Source organism: Dunckerocampus dactyliophorus, chromosome 1 (genome assembly GCF_027744805.1).
Source record: "Dunckerocampus dactyliophorus isolate RoL2022-P2 chromosome 1, RoL_Ddac_1.1, whole genome shotgun sequence".
In the NCBI taxonomy this organism is placed as follows: Eukaryota; Metazoa; Chordata; class Actinopteri; order Syngnathiformes; family Syngnathidae; genus Dunckerocampus; species Dunckerocampus dactyliophorus.
This window is the reverse complement of record NC_072819.1, coordinates 42,013,076-42,040,671: the sequence shown is the minus strand read 5'-3', so window position 1 is coordinate 42,040,671 and position 27,596 is coordinate 42,013,076. Positions and strand designations below refer to the sequence as shown.

Below are 27,596 nucleotides of genomic sequence, written 5' to 3'. Positions count from 1 at the left end.
TGGGGTAGGCTCTGGCTCATCCATGACACGAATGAGGACAAGCGGTATAGAAGATGGACGAATCAATGAATCAAATCTTGCGAACGGGTAATTGGAGGCAGAAGAGGTTATCTTTCAGTCCATCCAGTCAATACCATTCAATCAACTTCCCTTCCTGTCAATCAGTCTTCTACAGTTTAAAAACAAAGTGATACAATAGTCTGTCTGTTAAAATTAATCAAATGTTCTAAATGAATAAATAGGCACCTGGGACTGAACTCTTATATTCTTTTGACCTTAAAATGTTTCAAGTGTGAGGACGGGAAAGCCGGTCTGATGTGAGTACTAAATGTAATGTGTTGATGCCTGGAGACTGTCTGTCTGTGTGTGATGTGGGAAATGAATGTTTGTGTGAAAGGATCAAGAGTGTGAAGGACATCTGTCAGGCCAAATCATCAGAAGAAACCAGCTGAGAAAGGTCTTCCTCTCAGACTGGCTGCTGAGCCGTCTGCAGGCTGGCTTTCATCTATTTGTTTCCTGTATCTGCATGGTCATACCCCCGCCAATATGGCCCATTGTCATGAATTAGCCCTTTTTATTTCCTACTGTTAATGACTTGGCGCCCACGCGAGAAGATCTCACACTGAACTGTAGGACTAGCACTGCTAGTCGGCCCAATAAAAGTCACTTTAAAAACGATTTTTTGGTTTATAATCCATAAACTCCAGCTGACTTGTGATCCAAAAGAGGACCAGAAAATGGATGGGGTTTATACATAAAATTTGCATTCACACTTACACCTTTTGTCAATTAAACTGAGTGTTTTACGGTTTTCATGTTTTCATTTCAGACCCAGGGAATGAAAATACAAGAAATATGCTACAATAGGTTTATTTTTCAGAAAAGTTGTCTTTTTGTCCTTTAACTAACTGAATCCTTAACTGAATGATTAACTGATCAAGGCCTCGTCTACAGGAAGTGACTGAGTGTGGCGTTCCATAGGTGGAGCAGCAGGCGTTAGCATGGAGGAGACGCACGGCTCGTCTATTGGACAGCAAGTGCACAAGAACACGCCTCACCGCCTCGCCACGCTTCAATATTTTGTCTTTTTTTGACGGAACTGGAGACAAGCGAACACTCCGCTCACACACTATCACTTGCCATCCAAAAGCTGTGTCCTGCTACATGCGTAGCCATGGCTATTTTACTGTAGCATCTCCGTGTCGGCGAGTGTTCCTCTCCTCTTTTTTTGGATTTGTCTTTCTATTCTTTTGTCCTCATTTATTCCACACTAATGACATCGCCCCTCTTCTTTAGTCAGCTGCTCGGGGTTCCTTTAGAAATAATGGAGCCCAACACCGCGGAGAAAGACACAACTTACACGAAGATTTTCGTCGGTGGGTTACCTTATCACACTGACGACACCTCACTTCGGAAATATTTCCAGACTTTCGGGGACATCGACGAGGCGGTGGTGATCACGGACAAACATACCGGCAAGTCCAGGGGATACGGCTTTGTAAGTAGCCTACATGTTCTGACGCTAAAGCTACTTTCACTTTGTACATTTTGAGTCCCGAGCATCGTCTCTGTGTGTGCTGGTGCCAGTCACGTGCTCGTATAAGCAGGTTATTTTTAATAAGTGTGTCATTCATTATCTACACATTAACCCGAGGACGACAAACTATGCTCTTGTGTGTTAATTTGGGAACCAGTGCTGCAGTAGGGGACAGATGTCTTTCTGTGCATGGGAGGATATCAAAATTGAATGAAACTTAATTGTCATGTTAACAAACGAACCTTAGTACGGCAGGCGGGACCCTTGACCCTTAACCACAACAGGGATGCTGCTTGACCCTAGATTTGTTTTGCTTTTAAACTGGTTTTGTCATTAGAAAGTATGGTGATAGAAATAATTTGTTCCCAAGTCAAACTGTGGCCATCCCAAAACATTTCTATGCATTTTTAAAGCAACATTTTAACATTGTTTACTGGAAAAAATATTGTGAAACACTGAAAGAAGCACAGGGGCATAGTAGTGTGGAGATCCGATTTGGAATCCTCTTTTTGGAACATCTCTGTGTGGAGTTCGCATGTGCTTTCTGTTTGTGTGTGTGTGTGTGGGTGGGTTTTTTTTTTATTCTCTGATTACCCTGGCTTCCTCACAAATCCCCAAAACATGCATGTTAGTTTAATTGTAATCTCCATAAAGTGTATGGTTTGGTTTATTTGTTTCACACATGCTCAAAGGGACTTTTTGAAGGCACTGACTTTGGAACGTGCTTCAAGCATACACACATTAGTTATGATAGTCGTCAGCTAATTATAGCAATTTGACAAAGTTTAGCTTCTAATTGAATATACTCATTGCTTCAATTGAATGTGTAGCCTGTCGTAACAACAGCATGATTGCAAATTGTTGGTAGCATCTCTCAGACTTCTAGTCATTTTATCTACTCGGACTGAATGACAATTTGTATGCAATTTAATTAGTAATTGTGACATTTTTGTTCAACCATTAGTGGTTTAGATTTTGTTCAGTCTAAGGTGGTTTAGATTTTGTTCAGTCTAAACCACTAATGGTATCCTATACTAGCTTTTTGGCTTAAAAAGATGCCATTTGGAGCAAGTTGCAAATGATTCCTTTAACACAGGGGTGTCTGAACTACAGTCCGGGGGCAATTTGTGGCCCGCAGCTTGTTTTTTTTATTGGCTTGTGGCACATTCTAGATATTTAACAAACAAAAAAGAACAGCGACAATGGGGAAAAAGGACCTAAAAGGTGTAAAAATAGTTAATAATAACATGCTATGTCACCTATAACACAAAGCTAACACAAAGTTTTTTCTTTAAATACATATAAAACTTCTCTTTTTTTTTTTTTTTTTTTTTTTTAGCCTTTTTGCAAAAAAATATGTAATTGGCCCCCCGCATCCTTTTGAATTGAACATATGCAGCCCTCTCTAGAAAAAGTTTGGACATCCCTGCTTTAACAAGTTACATTAAGGAGCATCACTTGGTTACATCTGCACAATTGACCATGTCTTATTTCATCCTATATCTATTACTGATAATTCATTCACGCCATATATTTTACACTTGACACTTGTTTGTATATATGCGCCCAAGTACACAAGTGTTGTGGTGATTCCCGTATGGGTGACTATATCAGTGGAAAGTAAACATACTACTATTCTGCCCCCCACAGTAATTTTTCCACTGATTGATAGAAATAATCACTTCAGTGTAACATTGAGAAGAACACAAAGAGCACTATTTAAAAAAAAACCAATACTATAGACATCAAGATGCTTTTTGCTTATTTTGTTTTTTTTACACAGAAACCGAGCATTCTGCTCCCTGCCAAAATATACTTCCTAGTTGAATTCATTGGCAGCGTCTCGAGACATAGCAGAAACAGCTATGGCCATCCTGCTTACGCTGTGGGGGAACATAAACCAGATCAGGGTTTACCCTTCCTGTACTGCTTAAATGTGGCGTTAGTTTCATTTTTACTTCCCCCACTGCCAGGATGCTGTGTGTGTGTGTGTGTGTGTGTGTTTATACTGAGCCATAGCATGGTCATTTCATTCCTGATATCCCGAAGCAGCCTGCTTCCCTGCAGCAGCATGGCGAACTCCAGCAGATCTCAAACTGTGTTTCCTTGTTTGCAGAGGATGCTGCAAAAGTCTCGCGCTGAGCATCTATTTGTGTTTGCTGCAGTACAGTGTGATGTGTTTGTTGTGTCTTGACCTTGAGCTCTCCCCTTCCCACGCTATCTGCCCACTCCTCAAACTCACTCCCTCAAGGTAGATTCCAGTTGCTCATCTTTGCTATCCCACTCTGGGGAAAAAAAAAACCCTCCCACATACTGTAGCAGCCTACGCTAACTTAACATGCAGCTGAACTTCAGCTGGAAACATATTAATAACCCCCCCATCGTATATTTGTACCTGTCTTTTGCAGAGAGACAAGGACAGCAGCTCCCTTTGGGCCAGTCCACTTAAGGCTGTTTTTTGGGGCGGTTTTAACCCACGGGATATTGTGTCAACAGGTAACCATGGCGGACAGAGTGGCCGCAGAGCAGGCGTGCAAGGATGCAAACCCCATCATTGATGGCAGGAAGGCCAATGTCAACCTGGCGTACTTGGGAGCCAAACCACGCAGCTCACAGACAAGTGAGTGTGTTTTTCAAGACATTCTATGCCCTCAGTCTCCTCCCTGTCAACTGTTGTACACTTCTTTCTTCTGGAAACAACTTTCTGTTTTTACTGTCACCAACCTTCATCAACCTGTTTGTGCTCCTTGACCCCATCTGAATTTGTTGTTTTATCTTTATCTCATATCTTTGGCTGAGTAACAATGACGAACATTCTTCAGATATTATATTAAAATATGGAATGAATGGAAGCTTGTCACTACTGGGTTATCACTGCGAATGTGCACAACGCGTCTACACGTGACTTTTTTAAATTAGCTCTTGTGTGCTTTCCCTAGAAGAAAAGGCAGTAGTATCATCCGAAAATAATACCAACTTTAAGTCTTTTGTCACTTTACAGATGTCATTGATATACAAATTGAACAGTTTTGGTCCCAATATTGACCCCTGTGGTACTCCACACGTAACATGTAAACTTGCAGATGTGTATTCTCCTAGCTTTAGAAATTGCTTCCTATTTCAAAATGAATCCTCTGATTCCGTACCTTTCTAATTTTGTTGTTAGGATGTCGTGATTAATTGGCGGTATATTTATGGTATTTTTGGTATAAACAAAATCCAACAATGTTTTACATTTGATTTCAGTATAAATTGTGCTCATTGTAAACTGGAGTGTGTGCATGCATAACCAGCTCCACTCAGCGAGAGCAGAGGGTTAGCAAACGCCGAGAATGGTGGCTTCTCAGCGTTTTATGGTTGTTTTCTGAACGTTTTTTTTTTTGCGCTTAGAGATACATATTTAAAGGATTAGTAGTAGTTCTGAACTATAGGAGATTTCCCAAGAATAGAACACGACCACACCAAGCATCATGGGAAATGTAGCTTTTAGCCATAAATTAGCTGCACCGATGTATAAGCCGCAGGGTTCAAAGTTTGAGGAAAAAGTAGTGGCTTGTACACCGGAATTTACTGTATTGTACAGTGTATATACATGCAGTATATTTAATCATTGCGGCATAAACTACAGAAAAAAATGTAGCTATATGATAATATTAAATGGCATACTATGTGAATAAGCTAAAGTGTTCCTGCTGACATTGCTAACAAAGTGTAAACTTAACAAAAATAACAAAAGTATGTGTTGGTTTTTAACCTCTGCTGGAATTTTAAGGACACAGCCTGAATCAAAAGAAGAGATTAACCTAAAAAAGCAGTAAAATCGTGTGTAACAATCAAGTTAAAACATTCATGGCCACCATTCATCCAGTCTTTGTTGTCCGTACGTTTTCCACTCGGGTTCATGCACAGCTTGCATGCCGCTGGGCATTTTCAGTGTGAACCACCAGAGCACATGCTTCACGTTTTCCCTCCAACGTCCTGCTGCACACCAAACCTTGACAGCCCCCCTTTGGAGCTCTCCGGCTAAAACAGTTGCGTGTAGGTGCGATTGACTAACAGCCAACAACAACTGAGTGTGTGTCTTCGTCGGTGGGCCAGTGCTGTGATGCATGCAGCTGATGGGACATGGCAGTGCTTGGTATTATTTGTGTTTGAGAGCAACGAGTGAAAGGGAAAGAATAAGAAGAGCAAGTGGGGATGGGTCTGTTGCCTCTTTGTGTTTTGTGCAAGCAAGAAAAAAAAGATTTCTGTTTTAAGTTGGACCAAAGAGAAGGGATGCTGAAATGATGGAGAACAGGAGAAGCAACAGAAGGACATTTGGCTGGAGGAATGAAGCGAGGGATGCATTTCCCCTTCTTACTCAGAATCAGCTCATTCCAGATGAACCTTGGAGGCAGCGAGGTCACAGACGTTGTGTGTCAAGGGCCTGGCAGTCAGTCAGCAATATCCTTGTGTACAAGCTTGTATCTGAACAAGCAGAAAGTGACAGAATGCCTCTCGCCTCACGACTGCTTCTCATTTGTCCGCAGGTCTCTCTGCTAGGGTTCAGCAAGTCCACCCTGCATGGGCTCAGAGGCACTACGGGTAAGACTCAATACTTGTATTTGCGATGTTGACTTTCTCTTCTTCTGGTCTATTAAACACACGAGACACTGGGTTCTGGATTTCACTCATGGTTGACTTGGGCTTCACTGATGCAGCAAGCCACTTAGTTAAACGTCCCTGCACACACACACATGCACATGCACACGCACACTCACACTCACACAGCTGCTATTATCCAATCACACTCTTGCAGTCACTAAAACATCCCAATTTGATTCAATGTTTTATATGTACTTAGGCCTGTCACGATAACAAATTTTGCTGGATGATAATTGTCCCACAAATTATCATCGATAATCGATATTATTGACAACATATTTTGAGACCATTTTTTCATTACTTGTATGGCATCTGGCACTTTAATAGAAATCACAGTCGGGACGAAGGCTCTGCTGCGGTAGTTTTTTTCCTAGTTGGGAAAACTGGACAGGATGGTTATGTTTGAGGTGCGCATGCAAGTTGCTCGTATTGCCCTTCTTCATCGTCTACTTTCCAACAAATGGCACGTCGGTGTTCATGCACTCACCTGTTTATTCTGTTTAAAAGTGAAATATTCCCACACTGGGGCTGTGGCGTTTGTCTTAGAAACCATTGCTTTTGTTCCTTCATTCATTTTTGCATTCCCTTGCTCACGACGCTAACTTGTGCTTATGCTAACCTGGCAGACTTGAACTCTGTATCAACTCGCTAGCTATAGCTGCAAATGGCGAACAACTGTAATGGCCTCTCAATACATTAGTCCAGAGAGAAAAAGGGATAGATGCTCAGTTGTTCCTTGTGTTGATGCTCAAATCATTAGGTACTTTAGTACAAATAGGATATGTGTGACAGCACAGGTTGAGCATTTTGGTACCCTTTGCAGCTTTTGACAACGGACGCTCACACAAAGTGATACCTTACCCAACTGAACCAAACTGTCCTGCTTGATGGGGGGGAAAGGGTTTAGGCTGCCACATCCAATGGAGAACACTAATGACTCAGTGAAACAAGGAGGATGATTCATTGCCAGAGCTGTTAAGAAAATGCACAGAGTGGCGTCCTGTTGTGTAAGCTGAGAACAGATGAGTCAGACGATACGCTGACTTGACATGGCTTCATGTCGCTTTGGTGATGACATGGTTGACCACGGTCACAACTGTCGGTTTACGTTTTAAGGAGGTGCTGTTGCATTTTCACTTTGGATTTCACCAAAAAGAACGCTCTTTGGTCAGCAACTAGCAGTATATGCAGTGTTTGTGTTGCGTGTGCATCCTTTCTGCTAGATTCCAAGTTCTGATCTGGAGGCTACAAAAAAAAAGTCCATTAAAAACCTCAACTGCCCCAAGTGCTATTAATATTGCAGTCCTCATTTTCTGAATGAGTGATGAGGGAACTGAGGCTGACCCAGATGAGTCCTTGAATGAGTGATGATGGGTTGATTGGAAATCTCCTACAGCTAGGGTGTACTTTCACGTAAAAGCGGGAGTCGCCTTTTTTCTGAATCTCAGTTGCAGCTTTGACACTTTCCACTGAAACAAAGAGGAGAGAACACACACACACCCAAAAGACCCACAAACACACAGGAGGCAGCTCTGTGTTTATTCGTGTACAAACACGCTCATATTTAAGCATTAAGGTCTGTGGAGCAGATGTACTTTCATGCTTTAAGGCAACAATATGTCATCATATTTTAATTATCAATTTTTAAATCATGTTGATAGAATAGGGTAGGATAGACATTACTTATCCCACATTGGGGAAGTTCCACAGTTGCAATGTTAAATTGACATACAGTTGGAAAAGGATACAATGTAAACAGGACAAAAAATTAAAAATACTTGATACAAATGTGCTGAAAAATGTAAAAAGTCATAAAATTAAAAAAGAATAAAACTAGAATAATACACATATTGCACATAACAGTATTTACAATCATGTGTCAAAGTCTCATGGCTGTGGGGAGGAATGACCTCCGATAAGGAAATTTCAAGTGCTGACCATTTTTTAATGAAAACATTTTATAAACACAACTCACTATAGTCCTTGGCACTGCACACTATTTCCAGGTAAAAATGTAATATTTCCACTTCGGGTCTGTCGGGTGTTATGCAGGCTTCGGGTTTGTGGGGAGCTCGTAGTGAGGGGAGGATGATGATCCATCTCATCGCCACTGTTTTCTGACAGAAAAATAAAAACATATTAAACTAGAACACAGTTGCACAATGAATGTTACTTACATGACTATAGGTTTACAATTAAACTAGTTTGCTGCTGTACGCACAAGTGAGAAAGGGAGGGTGGCGAGGCTTTCATTCATTCGACAATAGCAAGCTAGCATTCTAACGTTAACAGCAGGCTAGTATTTACACCCAAAACTGTCTGGTCAACGTTAAATTGAACAAATACAAATTACGGGAGTCCTGGCAGGCCTGACTGTGCCTGGGTCTTCTTTTGTAATGGCCTCCAGGGTTTTGTTGGTTTTGTTTTGTAATTGCCAGCATTGTGGTATTTAACGCACCAGCAAGCTGGCACACTGGTGTCTGTGGCCCAAAACTTTGTCGAGCTCCTCATAATAAGGCATCACTCTCCGTCGACCACTGCCACTCCTGCCTAGGTCTTTCTTTTGGTCCTTCTTTAATTTCTTAAGTTTATTTGTTCGAAAGACCGAACAAAACCCACAGCAGCTATCTTGCCTCTGTGTTCCAGTATTGGCCTGGTTCTTGTCACTGTTTCAAATTTCTTCTGCACTTCTTCGAATGTCCAAATGGACAAGAGACAGCAGAGATGATGCCTGTATTCCTGCTCATTCCCCTCAACCCTCCACTGCGGAGTCCTCTGAAAAGTTATGCAGATCTTCTGCAGGGGGGAGTGGTTGACATTGTGTCTGAAGTCTGAGGTGTAGAGAGTGAACAGGAAGGGTAAGCGCACCGTCCCCTGGGGAGCCCTAATGCTGCAAACTACCTCACTTGATGTATAGCTGTGCAGCCTTGCGTACTGGGGTCTGTCGGTAAGGTAGTTGATGGTCCACTCCTGCCTCCTCCAGTTTCCCCCGCAGAAGTGATGGTTGGATGGTGTTAAAAGAGCTGGATAAGAGAGCTCTCTTCGCCCTCCCAGTGGTCTCCAGATGGAACAAGGCCCCATGCAACAGGTAGATGATGGCATCATCCACCCACCCCGATGCCTGGATGATAAGAAAACTGCAATATGTCCATAGCTGACTATGCCTGTAGGTGGATGTGGCAGATAATCCTCTCTGTGGTCTTCATGAGGTGGGAGGTCAAGGCTCCTTAGGATGGTAATGGTATGGTAATGGTTTAATTTTATTTGAACATGCATACAATTTACAATGGAATACATCACATAGTACAGTTCACAGTTCCACATGTCCAAAAGGAGTAGGAAGAATTAAAGTTTATTTAATCCTTCTCCCCATCCATTTTACATCTGTTGCAGTACATTTATTCACTTCACATCTATTCACTTTCTTCACTTCCTGTAAAGTGGATGAGATATTTTGGGGTTTGGGACCACACAGGAGGTCTTCCACAGAATGGGGACTTTTTTCAGACAGAGGCTCAGGTTTAAAATATACTGTACCACACCAATGAGCTGGTCCGCACATTCCTTGAGCAGCCTGGAACTGATGCCATCCGGACATGTAGCTTTCCTGTGCTTGGTCTTTCTAAACTCCCTCCTCACATGATCTGAACTGATGGAGAAGGGGGAGGGTGGTGGCTGAAGGGTTGACGTGGGCTGGTGGGTTGTGGGGGCTGTCTGGTACCGTCAAGAGAAAGTCAGCGAGGTTTGACCAAAGCTGAGGTGCCTTTACATCTCCTGATCTTGTGTTTGAGCTCCCACTGAGTTTTCCTCAGCTCCTCCTTGTCCCCTGAGATGAAAGGCAGCAGTGAAACAGGGTTTATTGTTAGGGAATCACTGTACCTTATTGGAGGGCACAGTGATTTCCACACAGAAGTTGATGTAGTCCGTGATGCACTCTGTCAGGATGATGTCTTCCCCATGTGGACTGCAAAGCATGTCCCAGTTTATGGTGTTAAAACAGTCTCTCAACCGTTCACAGGCCTCCTCAGACCAATCCATCACACGTTTCTTCTGCGGTGGCTGTTTCCTCTCGAGATTGTAGTGTGGGAGCAGATGAATAAGGTTGTGATCAGAGGGGGGGAGGGGAGTGGATGTGTATGCTTCCTTGAAATTTGCATTCAAGAAGACCAGAGTTTTATTGTCCCTTGTGTGACACCTCACATACTGAGTGAAGGTGGGCAGAGTTGCAGAGAGAGTGGCATGATTAAAGTCACTAGGAATCAGAATAAGGGCTTGTGGGTGGTTTGTCTGCAGCTGTGACACCATGCTCTGTAGGCACTCGCACAGCAGCAGCAATTACATGTGAAATCTCTCGCGGGATGTAGTATGGCCGAACGGTGACTGCCAGTAGCTCACTGTCCATGCTACATAGCTGCTCTTTAACAGTGATGTGATTAGGGCTACACCTGGGGCTTGTACTACGAATGAAGTTTACCTTATCCAGGATCTCTTCTTTGTTTTCCTGCTTAACCAAGCCAAACATTGACGATATAGGATAAGCGGTATTACAAAGCTGGATACCAACTTGATTAGTCTTTTGTGTGCCATTTTTCTGTCTCGTCACGAATGCGAAACCATAATGAACGGCAGCACAGGGCCTTCACTCAGGAAGAACAATCTATGATAGTATGAAGAATATAAAGATATTATGCTTGCTAAAGGAAACAAGGCTGCAGCTGCTAAATGCAAAAGAAAAAGGCTGGCAGTGAATTACTGACTACTTGAATGCCTAAGTTTGCCACGTCATTAGTGACATGCATTAACACACTGTACATATGAACTATACGTTTAACTGTGTAATTGGCTGTTTTTGTTCTTCTTTCAATTGCAACCCGGGTGGTGTCAGGTGAACGTGGGAGCAAATAAAAATTAAATAAAAATAATATTCAAAGTCGTGTCATGATGGCATGATGCTTATGTATGTCGGTGGTCGTGGTCACACTTTAAAAACTTAAATGACGTGGACATTGACATGGCTAACAGAAATAAAAATATAATAAAGAAAAGACCCTACAGCAGAGGAGCTCAGTAGCTGCCATAACAGCAATAATGAGGAACAACAAAACAGATGCTGGATATGTGAAATAAAATAAAATACTTGAAAGGAAACTGTCTGTCCTTTTTCATGAGCACTGCAAGCAGCACAGTTTCAACGTGTCACTTTAAAATACGAGCCCAGATGCTATAAGCCATTCCCTCCTAGGACGATCTAGGAAATGAAAAGGATTTTGTAGCCCAATCTCGTCAAATCCTTGTTTTTAAAGACTGAATTAGTCTTGCTATCTGCGCTAAATTGGCACGTTCGTTGTCATGATGATGTCATTTTTTCAGAGCATTCCACTACATGTAATTGTTCGTGGAGGTGCGCCACAACAAAATAAAAGCTTAGGGTTTGAGGTGTTTTGAGGTGTTTTTTTAAACTTGGAGAACAATTTTCTGTAATATATTGTAGGAATGGCTATACAGTATATGCTATGTAGAACCACATATAGCTCATTATTTAAGCACATATTGACCACAGTTGGTTTGAAAACTATTTAAAATATCCTGAAAATGTTTCACTGTGCTTTATTTTAATAAGCATGCACCGGAATCGCCTGTCTGCCTTGCTGGCACTTTCGCATATACAGTATGGCCAGATACGCGACACTGTTGACTTTCACTTTGTTTCTCATTATCGGGAGAATGAGCAATAGCCTGTAAAATGTGTAGTCAATTGACGACAACGTGTCACATGCTAAGACTATCTATGCCAGTGTGTGTGATCGCTGACATTTCAATCTGATTTGACTTTCTGGCATTTTTGTTTACACATATTGCCTGGCTGGCAGCATCTAGCTAGCTCGCAGCTACAAGTGGCTATTACGTTTATGGGATACATCAATTATCGATCATCATCACAACTTACTTTTTTGTTAAGTGTCACTTAACAATCTTGCGCTCATGTTATCGTTATAAATACTTATGGCTTGTCTTGAAAACACTAGTTTTGTTTTGTCGAAGAAACACGTAGTGTGTACAGCTTTAGACTGACATTATCACAGGGGTCTCCAACAGGTAGCTCACCAGCTGATGTTGAGTAGTCCACCAAAGAATGTTTGCTTCACATTGTAGTATTTTTATAAGTGTTCTATTCAGACCTGACACCTGTATTTAATGGCAAATAAGCACACTGAGTGGAGATGTGCTTTGTAAATCAAGTGCAGTTTAAATGTTGGCAGTCACATAAAACACATAGCTCACCTCTTCTTTCTTTTTGTCAAAGTAGTTTTAATAGTGCTGAAAGTTGAATACACTTCTTGGATACAACTATAGATAGATTTTGATAACAAAAATATTTAAGTTAATTGTTATTTTCAATTAAATATATTATTGAACAATTCATTGTATGTATATTCATTGTATTTGTGTTACACTAAAACAGACATCAAATTAAATATAGGTTTGTGTCAAATAGTACAAAATGTTGCACCTTTGTACTACTCACATAGTACTATTGGACTAACAAAAGGAGGCTCGACATTTTAGACCCTCACTTTAAGTGCTCGCAGCAACTTTTCCATGAAATTAACAGTTTTGCAATGTTCTCAGTTCATGTTCTGCTGGTTGTTGAAAAAAGTTAAATAAGTTGATAAATAAATAAGTCATAAAAAAAATTGCTATTTGTCATTTTAAAAAAAATGCAGATACAGCAGCGGCATGACACATCTGCAATCTGCCCTCCCATGCAGCCCACCACCACAGCTTCAAAAAATCCTAGGCGAAACCCTGCAGAGACGACTGATTGGTCAGTAGGCGGGGCTTTTATAGAATGTGAGCTCTTATTGGTCAGTGGGCTGTACTGTTTATGGCTCTTGTATCTCGAAACCTAACCTCAGCTGAGCTCATTACCGTGGCCACATATCCTGTTTTATAGTACGGCTTATCCGGACTTAATCCTCAAAGTCATCTAGGATAAGGAGAAATCCTGCTTCCTATTACAGGCCCAGGCTGTTATTTAGAAACAATGCCCCTTTTTTTGCTTACGAATCTTTGCCACTGTCCTGTCAGGGCTCCAGACTAACTTTTTTTTTTTTTTTTTTACTTACAATTTTACAAGCGCAAGCAGATAATTTACAGGAGCACACCGAAATCGACTTCCAAAGTAAATATTCACATTGCCTATTGTTTTCACTGTATTACTGATAAATACTTGAACATTAAATGGCAACTGTGTTCCTTAACCATCCTGTTTCTGTCCCCAGCTTCTGGAAGGCTTCATTGGTGACATCATATAAATTATAGCTTCAATACCACCCTCATTCCTCTTCTTTGGTGTTCGTCTTCTTCTTTGGGAGTTAATGTTGGTTGGTAAAGTAGCTCATTTGCGCGTGACTTGCAACTACTGGGCTGAAGTGTTGAGTAGAAGTTTGTCAGCAACAAAAATATTCAATAATAAAATAAAATTGGTAAGTTAACGGGTAGGGTTTCCAACTTTTGCAAAAATAAATAAGGGACATCTTGTTGCCAACCAACCTGTTTTGTTTTTTTTGCCCTGTAATTGTGCGAAACAAATGTTCTGTTTGACACAAACCTGAATTTAATTTGATGCCTGTTTTTAGAGTAATACTAATGCATGGGAATTCATTGTTCAGTAATATATTTTTAGGTAAAAGTAACACAATTAATAGGATAAAATAAGAATTTCATTAATTTTCTAATAGAAATTTGTACTGCTAGCTAGCTAGCTAGCTACCATCAGAGAGACAGTGGAGCTCGGCAAAATGTGTAAACAAAGATTTCAGAAAAGTCGAACTGCAATGATATTCAAACCTGAGCCATCACACACGCTGGCAATGACAGGCTTAGACTGTGACAAGCTCTTGTCAATTGACTCCACATTTTACACTATTTTTTTATTCTCACGGTAATAAGGGATGTCTTTTGTCAACTCAATATGGGATGTGTACTTTTATCTGGTCGGGTGAAGACCTTATGAGTCACTGAGGAACGCAGTGCACAGTGAGAGAAAGTAACGCCAAGCGATTGTGAGGTCTGAGTTTTTTGGGGGGTTTTTTTGGAGGTATTTTTGTGCTGCAGATGTATGACTCTTTTGAACGCATATTGTTTTGAGAAGGCAAACTCTTTAACCGGAACTACTTTCCTCATCACCGAAATCCGACTAGAACTCTGCTCACGCGACCAAGTGTTGGGTAAGTCACTGTTGATGCTCTGCACTGCTGATGGGGATGTCGTACAACTTAATGTCAAAAAATGTGAACTATCCCTTTAAGCAGCACTTCCGAAACAGCCTTGTCAGCGCCGTGATGGCATGTGGTCATCATAATGTGTACCATAATGTGATGGCACACTGGCTTGTAGTAACGAAAATATTGTCCGTCTGGTGACCTTGGATAACATACTTCAGTGCTTTATGAATTTGGCAGACCAGCCTGTACACCATTCATAGTAAGTAAAGTAAGTAAATATTGCTTTAATATACAGCAAAGCGTACGTAGAGCAACTAAGGTACAATTTATGAGCCAGTCATTCAATCCGCAGTTCCGGCTCACCCTCGTTTCACTGTCTACGTGCCTGAATGTTCAGGCACCATATTAAAAAAGGCAGCTTGAATGTAGTTTTTTCACATTTGGCATCAGTTTTTGGAGCGACTGCAAACATGGGTCTGTGTTACATAAGGCGTAGTGTTACTGTTCATGTGCAGCTTCATTCACTTCAGGAGATGCGATGAGGAGATGAGGAGAAAACAGCTGCACCGAGCAAATGGCAGGAATTCCTGTAACTTTTATTTTGAGCCTGACCCAGGCATACACGGTGTACAGTATATGAGCCCCTCTCTGAATGTGAGAACCCAAATTAAAACAGATGTTTCAAAAGAAAACGGTGACTTGATATCGCGATGCAATGTATCGAACAATGGCACCTTAAAATAAATCTGACTGTTGCTATTTAGTATTGACTAAGTTAGATGGAGGCAATTGATTCGCTGTGGCGACCCCTGAAGGGAAAAGCCGAAAGGAGAAGAAGAAGTTGCTATTTAGTATTAACTAAGTGTAGATCTGACCGAGCTCTGAAGCCACGTGTATGTGACATGATCAGTGTGACTGCCACAGCCAAACATTTCTTGAGTGATTGAAAGACTTTTGTTAGAGAACAGCTCAAAGACAAATCCTTCACAAAAAACATTGCCCGTCAAATTAATTGTGAAGTATGAGGTTGTGTTATTATTCTCTCTCTAGAATCTTATTAATCTACTTGCTAATTTCCTGTTCATAGCTGCTTACTCTCAGCTGTAACACGGTTCCAGCAAGGTGTCCGTTATTTGTACTAAGCACTTAAAGTGCTCATGACACCAAAACACATGTTGATATTTTTATTTCCGCCATGAAATTTAACATTGAAAAGCATATTTCCTGTGTTAGTTGTGTACTCAAATATTGAAGTATTTATCTTTAAATCATTTATCATATTTTTTTTTTAAATAACTCAGCAGTTCTTCCGGGTCTGGAGGAGTTGGGGCAAGTGATGTCGACACTAGACGGTCCTACCCGGAACTCAGTCCTATGCTGTGGTCCAGTTCTGGATGAATTGCTGTTGTTTGTTATATATTTTTTATATTATGTCCGCTTGTTGTGTTGAAGACTTTTGCTGAAGCACTCAAGACGGATTAAGCTTACATTTGCCTCATCAGATCGGCAAACTTCGTGGGGCAAATGGAAATGCATCTGTCCATCCATTTTCTGTGCCGCTTATCCTAATTTGGGTCGTGGGGGTATGCTGGAGCCTATCCCAGCCCACGTCGGGCGAGAGGCGGGGGACATCCTGGACTGTTCGCCAGCCAATCGCAGGGCACATATAGACAAACAACCATTCACGCTCACATTCATACCTATTGACAATTTAGAGTCGCCAATTAACCTAACATTTGTATTTGTATTTGTACTTTATTTATCCCACAGCGGGGAAATTCACTTGTTACAGCAGCAAGCAAGATACGCAAGTAAAGAATACAGTGTAAAGAATACATAGTGACTACAACATGGTTCAGGTGGTGCAGGTGTTGTAGAGCCTGACAGCGGTCGGTATGAAGGACCTGTGGAACCTCTCCTTCTTACACCGTGGGTGTACCAGTCTGCTGCTGAAGGAGCTGCTAAGGGAAACCACAGTGTCATGTAGCGGGTGAGAGGTGTTGTCCATGATGGAATGTCAGCTTAGCCAACATCCTTCTCTCCCCCACTTCCTCCACGGAGTCCAGAGGACCGTCCAGGACAGAGCTCGCTCTCCTGATCAGTCTATTGATCCTGCTCCTGTCCCTGTCCGTTCTGCCCCCTCTCCAGCAGCCCACAGCATAGAAGATGGCTGAGGCCACCACAGAGTCATAAAAGGTCCGTAAAAGAGTCCTGCACACACCAAAGGACCTCAGTCTCCTCAGCAGGTGGAGGCGACTCTGGCCCTTCTTGTAGAGGGCGTGGGTGTTGACGGACCAGTCCAGTTTGTTGTTAAGGTGAACACCCAGGAATTTGTAGCTGTCTACCAACTCTGTGTCCGCTCCCTGGATGTTCACCGGTATGTAATGGGATGTTTTCCTCTGGAAGTTAATGATCATCTCCTTTGTCTTGCTGGTGTTGAGTTGTAGCTGGTTAAGCTCACTCCAGCTGACAAAGTCCTTGATGACCATCCTGTATTCCAGATCATTCCCCTCTGAAACACAACCCACAATGGCTGTGTCATCGGAGAACTTCTGGATGAAGTCCGAGGTGTAGAGGTTGAAGAGGAAAGGGGAGAGCACCGTACCCGGAGGGGCACCTGTGCTGCAGAGTACCATGTCAGACACACAGTGACGGAGCCTCACATACTGTGGTCTGTTGGTGAGGTAGTCTATAACCCATGCAGTCAGGTGTTTGTCTACTCCCACACTCTCCATCTTCACTCTGAGTAGTGACGGCTGGATGGTGTTAAAGGCACTGGAGAAGTAAAAAAACATGACCCTCACAGCGCTCCCGCTGTCCTCCAGTTGTAGCAGTGATCTGTGCAGCAGGTAGATCACTGCGTCGTCCACTCCGATCTGAGGCCGGTAAGCAAACTGCAGGGGGTCCAGCTGAGTGTCCACCAGGGGTTGCAGGTGCTGCAGGATAATCCTCTCCATGGTCTTCATCAGGTGAGAGGTCAAGGCAACAGGCCTGAAGTGGTTAGGCTCTTTGGGACGCAGTGTCTTTGGTATCAGGACCACACAGGAGGTCTTCCACAGGGCCGGGACTTTCTCCAGGCTCAGGCTGAGATTGAACAAGTGCCTGAGAACTCCACAGAGCTGGTCAGCACAGTCCTTGAGGATTCTAGGGCTGATGCCGTCCGGGGCCTTCCTTGCCTTGATCTTCTTCAGCTGACTCCTCACCTGATCATCAGTTATGGAGAGGGGGGTAGAGGATGGCTGGGATGGGGATGTGGGGGTGAAGAGTGGTGAGTGGGTAGGGGAGGGAGTGGGGGCAGACTCAAATCTGTTGAAAAACAGATTGAGTTCATCTGCCCAGATCTTGTCCCCACTGGCTTGGTCTCTCCCCACTCTTTTACCATGGCCTGTGATGGTCTGCAGGCCTCTCCAGACTTCCCTGGCATTATTCTGCTCCAGCCGCTTCTCCAGTTTACTCCTGTAGCAGTCCTTCCCCTTCCTGATCTTATGCCGGAGTTCCCTCTGGACTCTGCACAGCTCCTCCTTGTCCCCTGAGTTGAAGACCCTCTTCTTCTTATTCAGCAGGGCCTTAATCTCAGAGGTCACCCAGGGTTTGTTGTTGGGAAAACACCGCACCAACTTGGAGGGCACAGTGTTCTCCACACAGAAGTTGATATAGTCTGTGATGCAGTGAGTCATGCTGTCAACGTCACTGCCAGGGGGACTACAGAGCGCTTCCCAGTCTGTTGTCTGGAAGCAGTCTCTGAGCCTAGCACTGCTCTCCTCAGACCACTGCTTCACAGGCCTCTTCACAGGGGGTTGTCTATTCACTACTGGAGTGTAGTCTGTGAAGAGATGGACGAGGTTGTGATCAGAACGACCCAGCGGGGGTAGGGGGGATGAGGTGTATGCATCCTTGATGTTTGCATACAGGAGGTCCAAAGTTTTATTGTCTCTTGTGTGGCATTTGACGTACTGGGTGAAGGTGGGAAGAGCAGAGGACAGGGAAGCATGATTGAAGTCACCGGAGATGAGGAGGAGGGATTGGGGGTGCTGGTTCTGAAGTTGAGAGACGATGGTGTGGATGTGGATGTACACAGTCATAGCAATAACATGTGAAAACTCCCCCGGAAGGTAGTATGGCCGCATGCTAACCGCTATGCTAAACATGCATGTTTTTGGAATGTGGGAGGAAACCGGAGTACCCGGAGAAAACCCACGCACGCACGGGGAGAACATGGAAACTCCACACAGAAATGCCCAAGGGAGATTCAAACCCAGGTCTTCCCGATCTCCTGACTGTGTGGCCAACATGCTAAACCACTGAGTCTCCGTGTGGCCCTGCAGATGGAAATAAAAAGTCAAAGACGTTCGACCGTGGAAAAGCGTGCCAAGGTGGCAGAAATTCAATTCACATTTCTCCTGCTGAAATGCTTCATAGTATCCAGCTGAGAGTTCATGGCGGCTAATGCAGTGTGGATTCCCAACTGGCGCACTAGCTAGGTGGCTAATGTGCTATCTCTCGTAGCTACCACTGCCAGTAAAACACAACACAATATCAGTGAATGTATTATTGTTAGGAATATTTGGCTTACTTTGCGTGTGTTCATGGCTGTGCTTGTTTGCACCTGGTTGCCGGTGTCACCCGCAAGTGTTGTAGACCTGAGTTGCTTGCTGTCACTTGTTTTTCTAGCCTATCTTGCAGCTTATGTGTCAATTTCCGTAAGTAAATACATATTTTTTACTAAATCTATTCTGTGAATGTTAGAATAATACAATGGGGTTTCATTCCAGGTCTAAGTGGTCTTTTATTTTCCAGTGGTCTGTGTCACTGACAAAAAAACATACTCGTGGCCTTTTTTTTGTTTGTTTGTGTTATCTTATAGTTATCGCAACACAACATCAGTAAATGTTATTGTGTTATTGTTGTGAATATGTCATTTTCTTGGCTTTGTTGTGAGTTCATGTGTTTGAATCTGGTTCCCGGAACTTAGTCTGGCAGTGACGTCACAACCAAGATGGTGTCGGTTCAGGAAACCTGCTGGGGGGCCGTGTCAAAATTGTGTCAAAATCACCACTTAATTTCCCTCCTATTTTTTAGTTGTTTGTTTATCTATGACAGCGGTATGACAAAAAAATTTTATTAAGTGACTACTTTCATTCTGTTATTTGTTTTTTGGTGTCATTAGCATTTTAATCTTCTGTTGTGTCGTCACTTCACATTCAAGCTTGTGAAAGAGTGGACACCCGCGCAGTCCGGCAATGCACACGTTGGGGGTTGGAACCCCACCGAATGAGAGTTAAGTGCAGCGCTAGCCATTGAGCGAAAAGCCTTGGGCAGTCAACTCTTCCAGCGCAGCTCTTAAGCCCTCAGGGAGTAAGCTTTACCAACTATTATTGCACAGCCACACCAGTTGGCATCCATTACACTAGCTTAGGTGTTAGCATAGCTTCTGTCAACTCCAGCTCTTTTGTCACATGGTTAGCTATTGCTTGTCCTCCAGTGATAACGATTCTATTGTCCTGTTTTGAAACCTTATCAGGACACTTCTTTGCTACTGGAAGATGTGTCTGTGAGCAATCAAGGACGTCCAGGCATGTACTTGAGTATAACATCACGGTTACAGCTTTGTTGAACATCCATTCAAATCCTATTGGTTAAAATTTAGTGCTCAACCATGAAGTAATAAAGCACACCAGGCATCTTTCCCGCGAACGGTAAGACTGTATGATTCCTTACAGTAGCGTCACAGGAAAGACATCACAATGACCCTTAATCAACAATTCAGTGTACCCAAAACATCCTCTACTGACCAGACAAAGTAGTGACAAGTAAAACAAAAATGCAGAAACAAATGTAACACACATTTGGCTGGAACAATGATACTTGAAAGAAATGTAGTTCATTTGCCGCCGTGGAGGTGAACATAAGTCATGTGGAGGAGTAGCTCTGCACCGCAGAAGAACATACTTTAGCCAAGCAGCTTGTCGCTCTCATTTTTGCGGGTCACTGCTAGATTCCATCATCAAAATGCATTATCGTGATAGGGCGATAGAATTACAATCTATCGGAGGCCTATCATTTATATCGCCCATTCTTATTCGTTAGGTTAATGTTTTCACCTTTTTTTTTTTTTACAATTTTTGGCGATTTTAGACTATATTAGAATTTAAAGATGGCTGCAGGTGTTTTTGAAGAGGGTGGGCAAGTGGTGTACTAAATGAATTCATGAATTCTAAACTATGAACTGCTGTATAATAACACTAAAATTACAATAAAATTGCTAACTTTGATATGTGACGAAGGGAGAGCAGGCATGGAAGTTAGGGGACTGCTGAAGATGAGTCAACTTTGCACTCTTTACATTTGTAAAAAAAAAAAAAAAAATTTTTTTACTGGTATACAAGCAATGTTCCCTCTAAAATCCAACATGAACTGTAAATAAAATCATGTTTGCAGTGCAACTCCGTGAATAATAGGCGACAACAAGCGGTAACAACATACAGTATATGATAAGATGTATTTTTTACTTACGCAGCCAATCAATGCATTAACATTGTGTTACGTAGTGTATGCCGCTGTTTTGGGCAGCCAGCCGAGTTAAGAGAGTTGCAAGGTGCTCGCTAACCCCTGTTATGGCGAAACAAACGGGCAGCAGCACATCTACACACCAAGCCAAAGCGGTTCTTTTAAGGTGGACTGGTAGAGGTGAATCTGGGTGAGATGTTCTCTTTTTCGAAATGAGAAAGGGCTGCTTTGTAAAAGTAGCAAGTGTGGACTCAATGTCACGCGTAGCCTAGTTTTTCCGAGTGTTGCTGAAGAGACTGGAAGATGGGTGTTTTTTGGTTGACATTTTTTTTTATTTAGACTAAAGTAAATCGATTTCACGTACATTTCCAGGATGAAATTGTGGCACAACAGGCTGTTGCAAAACAGAAAGGAAATGAAATCATTAACAAAATAGATGGTAAACAAGGAAAAAATGAAGCTAGGGTTTTCCTACAAGATTCAGATCATTAATTGGATGAGATAGTTCTACAGCTTGTTTTGTCAGAGGTTGACAATAAAGAAAGCTACATTGTGACATACGCCTTGCTGTTCTCATATACAAAATACCACACAATGGAAGTTGGACTACCTGAAGTTCTCAGGATTTGGATGGATCCAATGAATGTTCAGGTCGTTTATATGTATGCTCAGAGGGAACATCGCATACAAGTAAGTTAACTGGTGTACAGTAAACTTCTATGCCGTCACTTATACCCATTTTTTGGTGGCACCACAAAAAAAAACACCAAAAAGCAAAGGAACCCCTACCTGAGTTAATCATGTCGATGTCCAATAATCTGAAATCTCACTGGTCGCCTTTGTGCAACTTTTGAATCATACACATTAAATAATAACAAAAAAAAAAAGAAATGAGGTCATAGGACTTCAGCGTCGTCCCACTTTGGACTTTCCATTGTATTAAATTAAAGCTAGTGATGCTTTCAGCTACTAGCTTGAACTGTTTGAGGGCTTTCAGTGTAGGTGTCTGTTCCTCTCATCCAGGGCCCCAATGAGTAACATCTGTCAGATGAGTAGCGTTACATAACAACATGGGAATCTCCCATGTTGTTCACTTGTCTGTTATATGACCAATCTGTGACAACTAGTAACAATAAATGGTGTTTTTCTTTATAAATTTCCACATTCGGTCTATCAAAAAATGCAAAAAATGTATGCAAGTACAGGTATGAAAGTTTAACAGCAGAAATGATGTGACTCACTTACAAATACTGTGTGTTCCTCAAAAGCTGAAATTAGCATTGCTACTGGTGGGAAAAAGGCCAGGATCATGTAGCTGTTAAACGTAGCGCGTAAGGCTGATGAAGCTGTCCTTTCTTCCTCTGCATGGTTTGCAGGCACTTCAATCTAAGATGCATCACAGCTATTATGACATCCTGTGTCAAGATCAGTTTTGTTGGATATTTTCTCATTCTGAATCCCCTGAGTCAAATTTAAAATTCATTTGCATGTTGACAGCAGAGCCAGCAGAGTGTCCAGCTCAGATGTTGGCCTTTATCGTCTCTCTCCCTCCCTCAAGCTTTGAGTGTGCGTTTGTTGAATGAGGACGGGGGGGGTTATTTGTGTGCCTCTCCAGTGTGTGTGTGTTTTCTCCTCTGACTGACTCACCCTCCTCACATCCCGGATCTGAACTATTAAAAGCGTGGCTGTCTTATGCCATGAGGGATATGATGGCTGATCCTTCACCTCTGAACGTCTCCCCGCTCTTCTCATGCTGCTTACTCGCCCAAGGAGTCCCGACGGTTGTTATGTCTTCCCTCTATTCACTTCATCCTGCAGATCTTTTATGTTTTTTGAAGGGAGGAGTGTAGAGTGGGAGTACAGAGGAAGCTGGCTGTGAGGGAGTGAACCCACCGAGAGAGGAGGCTGAGTGCCGTCTGTGGAGGTTATTCTGCTCTCATGGGTCTGTTAGCGTACACCCATGCAGCTGCGCCAATTAGCCTGAGCCTGTCACACACACATACAAGTACACACTGCTATCCACATACTCGTCGAAGCATTTGCACTTTGAAATATATGAAATAGATGACTACAGTATATCCATGCGTGTGTGCTTTTTAATATTGTGTGTGTGTAGTAATGTGCGCTTGACAGTTAGCAACGATGCCCGGGATGGGGGAAAGGCGAGGCGAGGCGCAGTGCTCTCTCGTACGATGCGGCTGTCACATTGGATAAGTCAGACGGCAGCACGCGGCCTCGAGAATGACACTGCACTTCTGCTCTGGGAGAGTCGCCGTGCAATCAAGGGGACGCAGGATTCTGAGTGGGGTTGGGGCGAAGGCATCATTTACTACAGTTGTTTGGATTTCATGTTCCTCCAAGTTTTAGGTTTGTACTTGCGCTGCTGCTTTTTTTGTCCTGGCCTCACGTAAACACAACTATCCACTTAGATTATGTAACTGACAGTCAGGCAGCAGACTCATAAAGCAGATGCAGAAGGAGCCCAGTGGGGCATTGTGGGTAATGTTGGTCCCAGGCTTCTGAGAGACATAATAGTTGTGCAGGGCCATCCACAAGCAGAGATGCTGAACAACTACATGGATCTGATACCCCTGCTTGTTTCCAGCTCAACACATCTTGACACCAACACCAGCCCTCAGCACAAAGTGACCTCAAGGTGGTATAACTGGTGGCAAGGATGCCCACTCAAAAGACTCCGCTTGGACATCTCTGCCTGGTGGCATTTAAGAATACATTACACTGACACAAAAGGCTTTATGCAATGCAGCAAGGAAATTTTTGGAACCTTTCGGAATCTGGACAGCAAGAATATAATACAATTTAATTGAATACAAAAAAAAGAAATTCTGAACATTTTTAAATTACAATCATTTGGGGGATTGAACAATGGATAGTGAGGTTAGAACCTCAGTGAATACCCTGACAATTACACCCACCTTGCTTTGCTCGCTGGGGCATAGTCATGCTGGAACAGAAAAGTGCCTTCCACAAGCTGTTTCTACAAAGCATACAATTGTCCAAAATGTCTTAAAGAATAGTTACCAGAGGTGTACTGTGTAATGATGTACCGTGTGCTCCATTAGTTGACAGCCCAAATAAACACAATGGGAGTTCGCTCATCTTTGCTGTGCAGAGAATATTATGGGTATATTTGGTATGCAACTACATTCAGAAGGACCACAGAATGTGCAAACTAGTCCTTCACATATTTTCTGCAACATACCGTGTACAACTGAACACTCTATTATACTGACAACTGTGTCCAAAGTTTGAATATTATTGTGTAGCTAAGTAAGGCAATCAAATGCGAACTCTGTTTTTGTCACTGATCCTTTCCAAAAGGTCTGACGAAAACCAAAGGAAGCTTTTCCACAAGAATTAATGTAAATCCAATGAATCTGTTCCAGACACCCAAAAATATGAACACAAAACAATAATTAATATGCACACCACGAGCATGCACACGAGCTGTATGCTAAGGAACACCTCCACGGTGTCGTTCCCAGATTTACATGCAGAACACAATGCAAAATGCATATAAATGACAAATGAAATGAATAAATGAACATTTAACATCACTTTTACCTTTATTGAAGACCAGCAAGCACATAGATGAGTGGGAGGGCGGGACGGAAGAGCCACGCGGACACTTTCATTTTAATCCGTTGCAAACTTAACTTTAAAGAGTGGATGGTTAGAGCTGTGAACTTGTTCACTTCACTTTATTGTCAGCTTCCACAGCAGGTGCAATCATCCTTTATCCATCAGTTAATGTTATGTCTCTTTTAAACCATTCCCTCGGCAACCTGTGGTAAAGGTTCCTAATCCTATTGGAACCGATGTAACCTTCATACTTCCCTACGAGTTCTGTCTGTTCTGTACCAAAGTTGCTGGCTTATTTTGCAGCTGTCATTTTTAAAAGGTGCACAGAACACTGTGTGTGACAGCCAGACATGCATGCTTGTATGTGTGTGTTGTGTATACAGCAGAGTGGTCCAGTTTGTTGTGTATGCACGCCAGCTTCAGTGTGTTTAGGGGTAAGCAGCAAAGGTTAGCATCCGGTAAACGGCGTTATTGCAGGTGCTGGTCACAGGAGTGTTACTGTCACGTTCTGTTGCTTCTATTTTAGCACAGCGGGCGTAACCTAGTTCTTCTGATATGATCTGTGCTGCTGTTGCCAGATGAAACCCAGGCAATTCAGGTTAAGTGGGAAGCCTCGGGCAAGGGCACCATTGAATTCAAGTGTTTTTTTTCTCCCCCCCTCTCCCTTCATTGATGTAGCTAAGAGTGCTAACAGTGACCATGTTGTACACTGCATCTATTGCGTGCATACATGTCAGTTCACAATAGCAGTTATTCAACGCAATGAGTCACAATTTTTCTTTTTTAAATGTAGGACAGAAAAATGCTAATCTTGTTTGTCCCTTCTGTCCATTCAGGCTGGGTCATCCTTACATCTACCCCCCAGCGTTCCTCCAGCCCAACCTGGTGCTCCCCTCTCCTTACCTGGACTACAGCTCCGCCTACACCCACTTCACTCCCTCAGGACTGGAGCACTACCCGTACAGTCCATCACCAGGCTACCTCAGCTACAGCTTGTCACCTGGAACGCCGGTGCCCGCTCTCGCCGCATCCCCGACCCCGCCGGCTAACACCCACCCACCTCTGGCCGCGCTCTCCACGGTTCCTGTGCCCCCACAGGCCCTGGTCCCTTACTCTGTGCCACAGCTCCACCGTGCACAGTGATGAGCCAATACAATGTGACTGTGACATCATCAGGATGAGACTGGACAAGAGGTGATGCTGTAATCAAAAAGGGCTGATAGAAAGCACTCCTGACTTTTTGTATATTTTGATGTAATAATTAATACAAATGTTATTGCTACTGTTTCTTCATACAACCTGAATGTTCTTCTAAGAGAAAAGTGACTGGAGTGAATGAGCCCAGAGACTGGCGATCACATGGCTCATGCACAGCAAATTAGGAAAAATAAATGTCTTAGATTATATGCTGCAAAGTTTATTGCAGGTTTAGAAACATTCCGTTCCTCCAATGCAGTTCTTATTACCTCCTCTTTAAGATTATCTTTCTGGTCAATCAATAAAATCGTCAATATAATATCATTTGGTTACATTTAAAGCAGGAAAGTTGTTGTTGGATACACCGCTTCCAAAGCTGTTAACTTTGGATGTAAATGTTCTATTGTTAAAGAAGAGTGCAGCAGTGTCAGGATGGAGCTCCTCCTGCAAGCCGTTGTCCTATTCAGATTTGTTTCTTTGTTTCTTCTTTTGTTTTTCCAGCTGCAGAATCAGACTGATGCTTTAGCCAAGCTGGATTGGCGTCCCTTGTTTATGTGGAACCACATTTGTTGTCTTAAACAAAGCCATACATCAACCTTTAGTACCAATATGCAAAAATAAAAGCAATGTTTCCTATTACGATTGAGGCTGGATGATCTTTTTTTTTTTGCTTATTGAGGTCAGTATCAGTGCAGGATGAATGTTGCATGATGTTGAGCCTGAGGAGGCACACATGACTCATGAAGACATTTCTTTTTGAGAAGGACACTAATGCATTCAAATGTATTGAGGTAAAGGTCATATTGTAAAACAAATGAGCCATGTAAAAAGGAAGGAAGTATGGCCAAGTTAAGCAAACTGGGGTAGGGGAGGAAGTAGTAACAGTAATACGGCCATATTTCAAGATTGTAACCAGCTTTCAAATGCAGTCCATGAACTCGAGGCACAGCTGTAGCTACTACACTTTATACAAATGCAACCCACAATGAATGCGCTTACATTATTATTGATAAGGGATGTACTCTTATCGCCATCTACTGGCTAAAGTGTAAAGTGCACCAACTCATATGCTGCATTGCTTTAAAGGTTATCCTACCGTGCTTGGCTCCAAATTCCACCTTTTTCACCCAAAATATGTAAGTACACCACCATTGACTAGCATGTGTTACCAACTGTGGTTTCATCTAACATATTGTACATGAAAAATGTCTATATTTTTTCAAAATTACGGGAAGGAAAGGTTGGCGCGTCGTTCACGGCTACGGCGCACATAGAGACAGAGACGCACAAGTCACCTTTTCGTTACGTGGGGTGTGGCTTGCACGCGCTGAGCAGGAAGCGGGCGGGATTGTTTACGTTCGAGCGCTAGCGCCCCCATTGCAATACATGACCACGACAAACAGCACCTTTAAATGAAAACTGCACTTTTTTTGGAAACACGTACGTCTTTCTCTTTTCTGTACGTTCTAAAATAACAGATCAAAACAGATAGCTCGAGCTGTCCAACGGCGTTTTATGGTTTTATATACATGCTGTGACCATGTAGCAACAGGTACATTCATGATAACGTAATACTTACAGTATTTTGTGTATTTTGTTGATTGCCGGAACTTCCTTTCTCGGCGCATTGATTTCACATAGCAGCATAGAAATGAACACCTACACCTAACGTTAACAAACTCTAAAATAAAAACAGCGCTGGTGGCATCTCGACTATGTAGCCTTACCTTTTGGTAGTGGTGTGAGGCGTTGTGATCGCTGCACTGATGCGCTGCGGGCGAGTCTGTGGTGAAGCTCGTCGCTAGCCGGCAACTCGGTGTGGTATGGCTAAGTGTCAATGCGCCAGTAACGTAGTTCGATCAGCGTAACAATGTTAATAA

The 27,596-nt window shown here is 42.7% G+C and overlaps 1 protein-coding gene across 1 annotated transcript; it reads left to right on the top strand.

The window, feature by feature from the left end:
• The first annotated feature begins 930 nt into the window (after nt 1-930).
• LOC129186304 (RNA-binding protein 38-like) lies at nt 931-26,383 on the top strand. Its single transcript, XM_054784430.1, has 4 exons — nt 931-1,498; nt 4,034-4,157; nt 6,067-6,121; nt 25,356-26,383. The coding sequence occupies exons 1-4, from the start codon at nt 1,274-1,276 to the stop codon at nt 25,660-25,662; spliced, it is 711 nt and encodes a 236-aa protein (XP_054640405.1). The 5' UTR covers nt 931-1,273; the 3' UTR covers nt 25,663-26,383.
• The last annotated feature ends 1,213 nt before the right edge of the window (nt 26,384-27,596 follow it).

Bases quoted from the DNA above. Each gene is read 5' to 3' on its own strand.
- LOC129186304 (XM_054784430.1), top strand. From the start codon at position 1,274: ATGACATCGCCCCTCTTCTTTAGTCAGCTGCTCGGGGTTCCTTTAGAA. The intron at 1,499-4,033 runs GTAAGTAGCCTA...TTGTGTCAACAG, and splicing joins AGTCCAGGGGATACGGCTTT to GTAACCATGGCGGACAGAGT. The intron at 6,122-25,355 runs GTAAGACTCAAT...CTGTCCATTCAG, and splicing joins TGGGCTCAGAGGCACTACGG to GCTGGGTCATCCTTACATCT.